At 41.7% G+C, this 12,840-nt stretch overlaps 1 protein-coding gene across 2 annotated transcripts; it reads left to right on the top strand.

The window, feature by feature from the left end:
• The first annotated feature begins 1,608 nt into the window (after positions 1 to 1,608).
• mocs1 (molybdenum cofactor synthesis 1) lies at positions 1,609 to 12,658 on the top strand. Of its 2 annotated transcripts, none has more exons than XM_068580242.1 (11): positions 1,609 to 1,895; positions 3,686 to 3,797; positions 3,994 to 4,161; positions 4,864 to 5,028; positions 5,204 to 5,265; positions 6,188 to 6,299; positions 6,562 to 6,671; positions 6,953 to 7,063; positions 9,954 to 10,074; positions 10,167 to 10,214; positions 10,422 to 12,658. In XM_068580242.1, the coding sequence occupies exons 1-11, from the start codon at positions 1,689 to 1,691 to the stop codon at positions 11,486 to 11,488; spliced, it is 2,283 nt and encodes a 760-aa protein (XP_068436343.1). In that variant the 5' UTR covers positions 1,609 to 1,688; the 3' UTR covers positions 11,489 to 12,658. The 2 variants fall into 2 exon arrangements, with proteins under 2 accessions (XP_068436343.1, XP_068436344.1); XM_068580243.1 differs by having other exon boundaries at positions 10,167 to 10,229; positions 10,422 to 10,553.
• The last annotated feature ends 182 nt before the right edge of the window (positions 12,659 to 12,840 follow it).

Genomic DNA, 12,840 nt, shown 5'->3' with positions numbered 1-12,840 from the left:
CGCTTTGAACTTTGATCCTTTGGCTCGTATATCTGGTCTGCAGAGAATTGTGGGTCAAGTTAGCGATACAAGCATGTGGGTCTGCGTACTATTCAGTCCTTGCTTGTTGTCTTTAGCAGCCTTAATTTCTTTAACTGCCCATCTTTAGATTCATCTTTAGATTTGTATAAAGGAATTTAATGAAGAGAAGAATTTAAAGCTGAAAGTCTAAAATAAATCAGACAGGAACAGGTGCCAATCCCCTAAAAAAGAAAAAGAACACTTTGGCGGGACTGCAAAAACCATGCAACTAAGACAAATGAGCTGACGCTGAAACATGGAAACACATGGACTAGGTACACAAGATGCTTGTCACTTTATGAAACACAGGTGTGGGAGAACATAGGTGGGGAACACAAAAGCAGGAAGTACAAACAGTCATGAATATCTCTGAGAAAACCTTTCAAAGTAAAAAAAACCCCAAAAAAACATAGTGTTGTGGAAGAGATTTTCCTTAGTTTGGTCCACTCACTACTACCAGTTTTAAAACACATGTTTTGGCCTTTATCAGCATTAGGAGTTTGCTGAGTTGTCATGGAGACTGTTCAGTCATTGTTACGTAACGTCATGTGTAGTTATCATACTTCATGTACGTGATATCAGGATTACATCAGGACTGGTTTGCTTTGTTTTCAAATAATACATGGGGAAAAACTGAGGTCTGGGAAGGAAAAAAAAGTGTACTATATCTAAACCATTGGTGGCGGAGATACTTACCCTGAAGGAGATTGTTTCTATTGTGCCATGTGACAACTTATCCAACAATACTATCATATTTAAATGGTACCTGCATTCTGAATGGCTACATATTTGTACACATAAATGCCACTATGCAGTACATACATAATTTAAATTATATCTAAGATAGGCTTCTGGGTCAGGAGACAATTTACATATGTCTCAGAAAATAATATTGTGTATTTTTTTCTTCTTGATAATGAGCTGTCGGCATCTCACTACACAATTATTGAGGCCAATCAATTCACCACATCAATGTTGTCATCCTCTCAATGTTAAATAAAACAAAATAGACAGATACATTTATTTATTTATCCCTGAGGGGAAATTAGTTTGTCGCAGTAACAAGCAACTTACATAGAAGACACAATAAAGACCCAACCAATATCAGGAATGTAAAATACTCAATATATACAACAAAACAGTAATAGGGCATATTCATTTAGCAAATTGAAAAATAAAGAAATTGCAAACATGCAAAGTATGTGCAGTGTATATGTGTATGCACATAAATATGAATGTATTTATGTATGTAAATATTAACGCCATCATTCAAATTTTGTTTTTGTGCATTTAGTTTTTTCTTTTTTGTGGCGGGGAGGAGTGAGTCACCTCACCTGTACAGAAGCCTGATTCAAGAGGCGCTGGATTATTTTCGCAATATTATTATATGTGTTATTAACATCGTATTAACATTGTACGTTTGAATAGCGTCACGAAATACCACGGACTACACTACCCAGGGCGCACCAGCGCTGGTTGCGTACTTCGGCACGATTGGTTGATATGACCACGCCCCTGATATCCACCTCTTTCGGCTTGAATGACATAATACTGCAGAGCAGAGCTCACAAGAGCCGCTAAAACAGTAAAGTACAGTGAACCTCGAGGGCTGTCAGCGGACAACAAATATGGCTGCGCACGCTGGCTCGTGGTGCCGTCTGTTTGAGAGACACAACACTTTACCGCATTTCAGGAAACTCTTTGTCCAGTGCGTGAACGGGGACATTCGGCGACTGTTTTCCAGAGCTACGCACGAGAGAAGCGAGGTTGAACTTGGAGACTCGACTTCATCCGCCGCCAACTTCTCCCCATCCCTGAAAACCAGGTCGAGACAGGTAACAAGTTGTGTGCTCGGTGCCAAGGCTTTGCTCCACTGAGACTGTCTGTTCTCAGGCTACTTAAACATAGTTGTAGCCGACGGTTCATCTTGCGCCTATACTTGTACAATAATAGTAAAATAGGAACACGCTCCGTTAGGTTAGACAAGACGGCAACCACTTTATTATTGGCTCCCTCTTCACTCGAACCAATCCTCCTCTTCTCTCTTTCCGTTTCCCCCTCTACAATAAACCCCCCAGAAATATTGTTTCCTAGAGAGCTGTTTATGTACACGATATAATATCATATAGCTTACATATCTCCCCTCCTTCTGAAAGAAACGTCCCTAAACACTTAAAATGTACCAAAAAAGTCCCCAAATTTAGTAACAACTTGTCTTGATACACAAAGTTAAACAGTATACATGTCCCCCTAACCCAACTGCACAGCCTCCGTAAGTATGCCCCGCTAATCTTAACGTACAGACATACACTGTAGCGTCAAGGACACTGCTGGAAGAAAAAAATACTTACGCTTAATCAGTTACTGTTTCACTGTTAAATTCAGACTTCTCGTTGAACTGTCTCTGTTTAATCTTACACACAAACTCAGCATGTCTCCTGATTGCAATGAGACTGGGGAATGTGTATGTTTCTGTCTGAAAGAACGTGCAGTTCCTTTGTTATCAGAAACCATTTCTTGCAAACCGCTCTATGGGACGAGGGGAAAGGTTCACGGTTAGGCCGAAGACGTCAAGAGGGTTCCTGTTAGTGGGTCATGATGAGTATTTAAGAGGTGGTTCTTTGAGAGATCTTTGAGCAGTCTTGGATATGCAATTTGTCTATCACTTTGAGTACAACGTATTCAAAGTACGACTCTGCTCTTTCTTTGCTACGAATAAATGTTTCTGTTTTAATGATTTTACTCTGAGGGGTCGAGTGAATTTTTCTTACAGATACACATAAAGCATGTCCTTGTTAGAGTAACGCCGAGCTGGTTACGCTACCCTAACCTGTTCCGGCATGCTGGAGGTACTTTACATGATGTACTTTACATTATGCACTTCACTCTGAGAGGCCCTGGCGGGTCCCTCAGGCATGTGTGTGTTGTTTCAGGCTAAATACTAAATTTAAATACTGTTTGTATTATCGTCAATGACTCTCCATAATGTATCCGAGGGTTTCGCTTGCGCTTATACTTTTATCCATTCATTTTCAGCTGCTTATCCAGGGTTGGGTTGCGGTGGCAGCAGGCCCAGCAGGCTGACCCAGGCTTCCCTCTCACCCTCAACACTATATATATATATATATATATATATATATATATATATATATATATATATATATATATACATATATACATATATATATATATATATATATATATATATATACATATATATATATATATATACATATATATATATATATATATATATATACATATATATATATATATATATATATATATATATATATATATATATATATATATATATATATATATATATTGCAGAAAGAAGTCAGATTGGATAGAAGTCTATGGGCAAATTACTCTACCTTTCACATTTAATATCTTCCAAAAATTATAAATGGTTGAATTGTTTTCTGACTTCTGGACACCGAATTAGCCTGAGACTAATGTGCTTATCTTTTTCAACAAAACATGAATAGGGAAATATAAATGTACCGGTATGTTTATGGAATAAATGTTTCTGCAAGAACATAGATGTCCCTGTTATTATTGGCTGTTTTGATGTGAGTTATCAGTTTTACGACGTCGTTTGACCTGTTGTCTTCATCCCCAGGAGAGGCTGAGAGATGACAGCATACTTCCCTTTTCAGCATTTTTGACTGACAACTTTGGCCGGCGACACAGCTACCTGCGCATCTCCCTGACGGAGAAATGCAACCTGCGCTGTGAGTAGAGCTACAAATTAAAGGGGTCCTTGTTGTCTAGGATAATGTTTGTGCAACCTGTGCTACTATGGTGGCTAGTGGCCGCCACCGGTCACGCCAGCATGTTTGATCACCCTTCAGCGTGTTTTTCTTTTTGGCGGCAGACTGTTAGAAACTATGTGAACCATCTCACCTATCACCTTCCCCTCATGATCAGGTCAGTACTGCATGCCAGACGAGGGGGTTAAGTTGACGCCACGGAGCGAATTGCTGTCCACCCCGGAAGTTCTGACCCTGGCTCGCCTCTTCGTCCGCGAGGGTGTGAAGAAGATCCGCCTCACCGGAGGAGAGCCACTCATCAAACCTGACGTGCTGGATATCATCAGTAAGGAAATAGTGGAAGATTGTGTTTCAGCTTGAAGTTTGTTACGGTGTGTTGTCCCTTGTAATTCTGGTATTCACGGTGTGACCACTACTTCTTCAGGTTGTTTAAAAACATCAGAGCTAATGTGTTGTAGCAAGGCGCTAATGACATCAGGAAGAAGAGAGGAACAGGACGGGTCTTTCATGCATGGCTTCAAGTTCAGACACACTTGTGGAAGGGAAAATGATTCGCTACCCTACCGCTATGTGCTCAGTCTGATGACTCAATTTTACAGCCGGATTTGTTGATGGACCGCTTCGGTTTCAGTGTGAGCAATATCAAAGCGCGACGTGCGCAATTAAAGAAAGTTCACAGGTTTCTGTTGACTGGAGTTCCCTGGAGTAAATTCTTCACATCAAGTGGAAACCGGATCCAGCTCACTGTCAAAAATAGATTAAGTTTTTAAAAAGAATGTATTATATGTACCATTTTTTAATGTCATGGTGAATTCATAATGTTAGTGGGGTGAGTCATGTAAATCTTTTTCACACATTGATCATGAGCTCTTGTGCTGCATACCAATAAAGTCACATTTTGCGAAGAATGAAAAATCCTCTGGTTCTGCTGCATCAATTTGTTCAAACCTTCCTGTGCGTGTCTACCGTTCTCACTCTCTCCCCCTTTCTTTCTATTCCTTGTCTTGGGTTCTTTCTCCCTCTGCAGAAGAACTGAAAAAGTTGGAGGGCCTGAAGACCATCGCGGTGACAACCAACGGCATGAACTTGGTCAGACTTCTGCCGAAGCTGAAAGACGCTGGCCTTGACCTGATTAACATCAGCCTGGATTCACTGGTCCCTGCCAAGTTTGAGTTTATTGTCAGGCGGAAAGGTAAAACCAGTATGGACGTACAATTTTGGATGTGTGGACGAACTAAATCAATGTGCTGGCAGTTGTTGTGGGCCGTTCCCACTCGGTTACAGGAGGAGCCTGTAGTGGAGTGGAGTGCAGTACAGGGCAAAACATTTCAATCATCAATTTCAAATCTTTTCTTTTTTTTGTACAGGCTTCCACAAGGTCATGGAGGGCATAGACAAGGCCATCGAAATGGACTTTAATCCAGTGAAGGTATAAGTTTATGATATTTAAATCTTCATAGTAACATCTTTTTGTAACAGAGCTGAGCCTTCAGAGTCCGACATTTGACAGACCATTCCAACATGTGCTCCTCTCGCCATATTGTTTACGTGTAAATCATTAATGAAGGCAATTGTACGAGGACTTCTGGAGCTTCCCAGTCCAACGTGACACTTCTATGTAACTCGCATGGATCATTGGTTTAATGATTTTATCAGCGTCTGCTGTACATGTATGAAGCTGCTCTTATTTTGTGTTTTAGTCTTTTTCACAAAAGTATTCTGAACTGTTCTTTTTACCAATGTTATGTTTGTTTTTTTGGATCCAGTTATATAGTATGCATTTTCTTCCGAGGAAAGAAAAGGAAGGAAGGAAGGAAAGTTTGTTTTGTCTGCATTTTTATAGATATTACAATTCACGAATGTACTCGACTCCTTTGCTATACATGGCCAGAACATAGCGATTTTTGGAACGGTCTTTAAAACTGTGTCTTTAAGTTCCCAACTGACACTCGGTACACAGAGCGGATCTGCTGGGGTCATTTTTGCTTACATTTTAAGGCGTTCTGTGTAAATCTAATATTGTGTTTCTATCTTCTTTATATTCAACTATTTTCAGTGACTGTCAGAAAGCTCTCTGAATAATCGTAATAATAGTTGCTTTGTTTAAAATATTTCTGGATATGTTTGTGAACTTCCTCTTTATGCCAGAAGTGCTGTGGCAGCACCATGTTGCAACTGAACAGCTGAATGTAACATTTCCTCCACGTCCGGACACTTTGCCCACAGATGTTAGAGACTCAGGAGCTGCTTCCTGATCTGTTGGATGTGACTAATCACTACACAGTTTTGCTCGAGAAGAGACTCTCCTCGCTATTCAGGGTCCCTTTGTTGTGCTCTGCTGCCCTCTTCAGGTAAACGTTGTGGTGATGCGAGGCCTCAACGAGGATGAGCTACGCGACTTCGTGGCGCTGACGGAGAAGAAGCCTCTAGAGGTGCGCTTCATCGAATACATGCCCTTCGATGGTGAGTGCTTCCGTCCCACAGTGCCTTATTGCTACACGGCTGGGCCATTTTCATGCAGTATGTGGAATTTGTTGAGACAATCAAACACGTTCAAATGAGAAAATGAAAGGGAAATCTTTTACGATGGCCAGGTAACTTTAAAAAAAATCCAGTTACACAAATAAAATGCATGTAATAAACAATCATTATAGCCTCTGAGCGGACAGGTGTCGTAGCTAGTGTCGTGCTGCACCTCCACTGACCCCCTCGCTTCTCTCTGCAGGCAACAAGTGGAACTTTAAGAAGATGGTGAGTTATCAGGAGATGCTGGAAGACATCAGGCAGCAGTGGCCCGACCTGGAAAGGCTTGAAAACGGACGCACAACGGCCAAGGTCAGTATCTCCACCTGCACTATACTTCTCAAGCGTTACCTCGGTTGCTCAACAGCTACTTGTGCTGGAATTCTCAATTCATTAAATAAGGATAAGGATGTTTATTGTCATATTAAGAAGATAAAACGAAATGTATTGAAGATGTGGTTGGTAAATAACCATAAAGTCAACTTTTACAAATTTAACTCAAGATCTTGGACGTTGGTTTTGTGCCTTTTTTAATTTGTTAAGAAACCTTTCACAGGGATAATAGTTTGACTCTCCTCACTGTCTTGTGACAGACGTTTAAAGTGCCTGGCTTCAAAGGGCAGGTGGGATTCATCACCTCCATGTCTGAGCACTTCTGTGGTTCTTGCAACCGCCTGCGTATCACAGCAGACGGCAGCCTCAAGGTAAAGTAACAGTCGCTTCTCTAACCTAAACGTAGTCAGTGTTTCCCCTAGGTTTACAACTTCAGGGAGGATGGCGATGACGACGACACCAACACAAACATTTAAAGCAGTGGTTCTCAAACCTTTTCTGTAAATTAGATCATTTTGTGACTCCGTTTGTGCTTTTATAAATAACAGAATAAAAAATATTGCAATTACTTTCAAGTAAATCAGATTGCTCCATCAGACCAAAAATCTAAAATTGCAATCACTTAGAACAATGAAAATAAAGTTCTATCTATATATCTATCTATATATTATAATTATTTTTTTGCAAAACAAAACACAATTAGTGCAGATATGTAAGGCATCAAGTTTGATACATATTAGCTGCAAAGAGCTGCTTTCCTCTCCAAATATTTTTAACACAGAGTTATAGACTTGATACAGCCGCTCTCAATTCATGCTCAATGTTGAGCTTATAGATCTGTATCATGTTTTGAGAGACGGAACAGCAGAAAAGACGACCTCACTGAGCCTTCACAGAAATTGGCTTTTCGCAAAATGCCACGAATCGATGAGTCGCCCATGCACAAGCTCACAGCGTGCCGTCCCCTTTACGTGTGACCAACAGAAAAGACATCTTGTCGTGGAGATACGGGGAGGTTTCTTCAGGGGGGCGCCCTGTTAAATTAACTCTTTTCAGGTGTTGAATTTTTTGTTTGTTAAATCTACTCTATATAGAGTAAAATGTAACACTGCCTAACACTGTATAGTGTTAATCAAATTTAACACTACAGGTTAAATAACTCTGCAGAGTGTAAATAATATTCTCATTAGTGTTGATAATTTAACTTTTTTGATAGCAAATCAACTCTAATCAAGTAAATTCCACAATTTATTAACACTGTATGGAGTTGTAAAAAGCTGACACTCAAAGCTCTAACTCTGGTGAGTGTTGATGTTACACACTACTGTGTTGATAATATGTTCTATTCTATGGGACAATATCTCCTCGCTGGCTTGGGATCGTCTCGGGGTCCCCCAGAATGAGCTGGAAAATGTTGCAGGTGAGAGGGAAGCCTGGGTTGGCCTGCTGGGCTTGCTGCCACCGCGACCCGACCCCGGATAAGCAGCTGAAAATGGATGGATGGACAGTGAAAACACAGGACTGATAGTGTAAAATGATATTATCCATTGATACTGCGCAGTGTCACTTGAACTTAATACTCATCGTAATTGTACAATTAGTTTACAAATTTGCAGTGTCAAATTACATCAAATGTGTTTTAAATATAGCTTTTTTTGAAACATACCAGTAATTGACAAGAAAAATCATCAGTAACCACAAAATAATGCATCTTACATCTCTTTATTGTGCAGACCAGCAATCAAAACAATGATCTTCTGCATTAAATGACAATAAGGCACAATGTACAAGAAGGAATTTGCCATTCCATACTGCATTTGAAGATCCAATAGTTTAAAGTAAAACAGATCATTTATGTGCAATATTGGTGGGGGTCAAGGATTATGTTGCGGCGATGGACAAAATACGCCGAATTAGTGGGAGTCCTGAGCTGGTTTCTCTGCTACGAGCCAATCCCATCTCGGTGTGACGGGAGAAAACATCACCCGACGAGTGTTTATGTCCTGTTAACTCCATAAATTAGACCTTGATGTCTAGTCTACTGCTTAATTTAAACCTGCTTAAAGACAGGATGTTGAAAATGGAGGCAGGTTTTGTGGTGATCTCAAGGATACTCTGCGTTGTTTTAATCCAGAACAATAAATTGAAACAGACTTTTAAGTTTCATTTTTGGGGTAACATGTGTCAAGCGGTTACGTCTGAGGTTACGCGCAGACGGATGTATCCGGTCTTTTTTCAAAATAAAACTTTTTTCTGACCGGTAGCAAGAGACCCACGGACCACTGCTTTGGCTGATTCTCCATAATATAAAAGTTTTAGTTATTTATAGTTATTTAGTTTTATTATCAATACTGATCACAACCATGTGCATTTTTAAAACACTTTAGGTAACTTAGATTTGACCTAAGTTTTCAGAAAAATGTTTTTTTTATTTTTGGCTGGAGAAACATGTACAACAAAAGGCAATCATGATTGCTTTATTCTACATACATTCTTCCAGTATTACTACAGAATTACCTCCAAATGATGATCGTTTGTCTTTACATGTGCATCACTGAATAGTTTTAATCCTCCAGGCAAGGTACCCTGTCTCACTGTTTCCATCATAATAATGCTTCCTGGAGGGTAACAAAACAGACACTTCAGTAGTAACATTTAAAATTGGAATAACATGCTCTGGTAGAATTAAAAATGTTTCAAAACAGCATTCAACATAACCACAAGCATTACTGTGTTTAATTCACATAGCCATTCTTAGAGTAAGGGTCAACATTTTTTGGAAACCACCAAGTTTTGCTTTTAGCAGCAGGATCCCTGTAAACAGCACAATTGCCAGTTAAAAGTCTCGTTGGTTATTTACTTGTTAAACACACACCGCTCACACAGTTAGCCTGATGGTTTACGTTACAGCAGGAGGAGCAAGTTTAAAGTAAACACACTTACTTGTTCTCTAGCTCTCAAGGCGGTTTTCTGATGTATCGACTTAAGCACACTGTACTACTACTAAGTACCGTGTACTTAGCTTGTCTGTAAATATTAGCTATGTGATTAAAAGACACTTACTGCAGTCTGTTAACGTTAAGAAAATGGCGCCGGGAAAAATCCAGATTGGTTAGAAATGAGGAGGGCGGGAGTACTTCTGACACCACCTGTGGTACATGTGGCTGTTGTTAAAATGACTCTGAAAGAGTCCATAGACTGGATTTTACTGTGTAGGGGAAACACTGGTAGTGTAGCACTGACCTTTGTTTGTATTCTCAGGTGTGTTTGTTTGGGAACTCGGAGGTGTCTCTGAGAGATGTCTTGCGCTCGGGGGCATCGGATGAGGAGCTGCTGCAAATAATTGGTGTTGCCGTGGGCAGCAAGAAGAAACAGCACGCAGGTAAACTGCGTGTTCAGTCGGGTCACGTGCACACCATTGTTTGTTTCCCGCAGATCATTGAGGCTTTTTCTTCTCCCGTTTTCTCTCCTCAGGCATGTTTAATATTGCGAAGATGAAGAACAGGCCCATGATCCACATTGGTGGGTGACTTAACTGTACGTACAGACCTCGCTGCTCGTGATCCATTTGTGATGTTAGGCTCATCATGTCTGTCCTGCGTTCACCTGTTGGATGCACATTTAGAAACTTCCTTCTGAACTGCAAAGAATGCATCTTCATCTCGATGTGTTTTGTTCTTTCCGTTGTCATCGGCAGCTTCCCTGACCAATGTTCTCTTCCTCCATCAGGCGCTCCGCCCCAAAGGCCTTCGTCTCCGGCAAGGTTGCCAGACAGCCGGAGAGCTTTCCCCATGGCTTCCCTTCTTACAACCGACACCTCCCTCTCTGCAGCATCTTCAGGCAGAGCCCTTAGTCACCGAGCGGGTTTCTTGTGCCTTTGGGACTGCACATGTTCAACACAGGCTGCCCGTGGTCGCTGCTCCGGACCCGTAAAGAGCGAGGGAACCCGTGTTGGGTCACATATCCAAACTGAACACTATAAGGACACGGACCCCCGCAGGGCAGCAGCCCATCCCTGCTTTAAGATCAGCGGTCACACCAAGACTGCACGCACAAAGTTTACGAGCCACATCAATGAAGACCGCCTCAGTTACCCACAATCTAGGGCTCCTAGTGCTTTGATCAGCCGCTCACTCAGGACCCCACCTGTTTTTTGCACACCGCTAATGAATGCCAAAAGAGATGTTAAACTGCACAGCATGAGACTGTGCCATGACCAGAGTTCCGGGCAACCCGCGAGTGATCGGACACAAACGTCGGGCACAGACGCCTGCGACGGTCGTCCCAGCGATATCGCTGATGCTCAGCTGACGCACACAGACGCGCAGGGCCGAGCCACCATGGTGGACGTTGGCAGCAAAGCGCCCACACGTCGAACGGCCATGGCGAGCGCCACCGTTCTCTTAGGCCCCACCGCCTTCCGGCTGCTGCGGGACAACCAGCTTGCCAAGGGTGACGCCTTGGCCGTGGCGCAGCTGTCTGGCATCATGGCCGCAAAGCAAACCTCCGCCCTCATCCCGCTGTGCCACCCGCTCTCATTAGACCACACCTCCGTCACCCTGGAGCTTGATGAGCCACGGAACGCCGCCGTTGTGACGGCAACGTGCCGCTGTACGGGCCGGACGGGTGTCGAGATGGAGGCTCTCACCGCTGCCTCCATCACCGCACTGACCCTCTACGACATGTGCAAGGCGGTGAGCCATGACATCATCATTACAGATGTGAAACTGCTCAGCAAGACGGGCGGGAAGAGGGACTTTCATTGTCCTACGTCATCCCCTCACCCACCTTTTTAACTTCAACTGGGGTTGTTGAATGAGATTTCCCTGTACGATAACAGTGTCACAAACTATCGCGGTGCACTGTGTCGCAATAATATCATTAATAATAAATAATCACTAATTTTGCTTCAGTGAGCTTTACAATTGTATAAAATCTGATATCCACACAATATAAAGGATAAGCTACGGTTTGATAGCGATCATGTGTGAATACTGCAGTTTACCAACATTCATGAAGAACGGGGCATTAATGAAGTGTCGGTGTAATGTAGGCCACACCCCTTCCACCAAAGCGTCATATTTTACAGTTTCCGCCACCCAAATTATTTGAAAGGTTCCCGTCTCATGCTCACCCCCATACTCCAGCAGTAGCTCACTACACCTTCTCCAGCAGTAGCTCACTACACCTCCTCCAGTAGCCTTTTACCAAAGCTTTGTATCAGCTATGTGTGGACTCGCTATGTGTGGACTCACTCATGTGAGTCCCCTCCCCGAGTTCAGTGTATTGCACACATGTGACAGAAGCACACCAAGGGGAAGAGTTTAGAACAAGACACGTCACTAGAGGGTGCTCACGCCTCAAAACTGAGGGTTTACTCAATGCTATTCACACCTCTGATATTCATCTTTTCTTTAACACCTTCTAAGAGGAGTTCATGTGGAATGAGGCCCAGGTGCTGAGGTTTCAGTTCCATGACTCTGAATGTGTTTGTTTGAGGTTTTGGTTAATGCAGTTCATCAACAATTAAGATCATCAGCAGCAGAAGAAGAATTCAATTTCATGTTCTGCATTTACTGTATTCCACTTAAGCGTTGATTGTTTTCCTTGTAAAAGTTTACTGGAAACACTGCATATTTGTCCCAGCGGAGGATGAGCAGAAGGCCACTTTAAATATAAAAATGTACTTAGTATTCATGTCCAGGCTAAAACAAACAACTCGTCACACTCGTGAAGTTCAGTTTCCCCTAGGAATTAACTTGGTTGATTGCGTTTGTTGATTTGACTCCAGATGTATATGAACATGTGACTTTCCTAGTGAAATGACAACAGATGTCCTTGTATTGCTATGTTTGTATCATAGCTCACTTCATTACAATACTCTTATTTTATTTTTCCAGAAAGTACACACGCCAACCAGGTTATCGGAGGCTTGGTGGCACTTATTTTTTATAAAAATTAAAACATTCTGCAATCTTTCTCCTGTGTCGTCTTTAACTTGTCTGTCATGGCAGAACTGGATGAACCATCTGTCAATTAAACCCAAAGTAATTTTATTTACTCTCATTTTCTAAATAACTCATCTTTTAAATGAATCATTTACTTAAATTACTGTTCATGTTATATTTGATTTTAAACCTTTTATTAA

This window comes from Clinocottus analis, unplaced genomic scaffold, assembly GCF_023055335.1.
Source record: "Clinocottus analis isolate CAN_PGR_092001 unplaced genomic scaffold, fCliAna1.0.p SCAF_17, whole genome shotgun sequence".
NCBI lineage: Eukaryota > Metazoa > Chordata > Actinopteri > Perciformes > Cottidae > Clinocottus > Clinocottus analis.
This window is presented reverse-complemented; position numbering and strand designations above follow the sequence as displayed.

Coding starts and splice junctions, on each gene's coding strand:
- mocs1 (XM_068580242.1), top strand. CDS start 1,689: ATGGCTGCGCACGCTGGCTCGTGGTGCCGTCTGTTTGAGAGACACAAC. Junction 5,029..5,203: donor GTTTATTGTCAGGCGGAAAG/GTAAAACCAGTA, acceptor TTTTTTGTACAG/GCTTCCACAAGGTCATGGAG. Junction 10,215..10,421: donor CAGGCCCATGATCCACATTG/GTGGGTGACTTA, acceptor TTCCTCCATCAG/GCGCTCCGCCCCAAAGGCCT.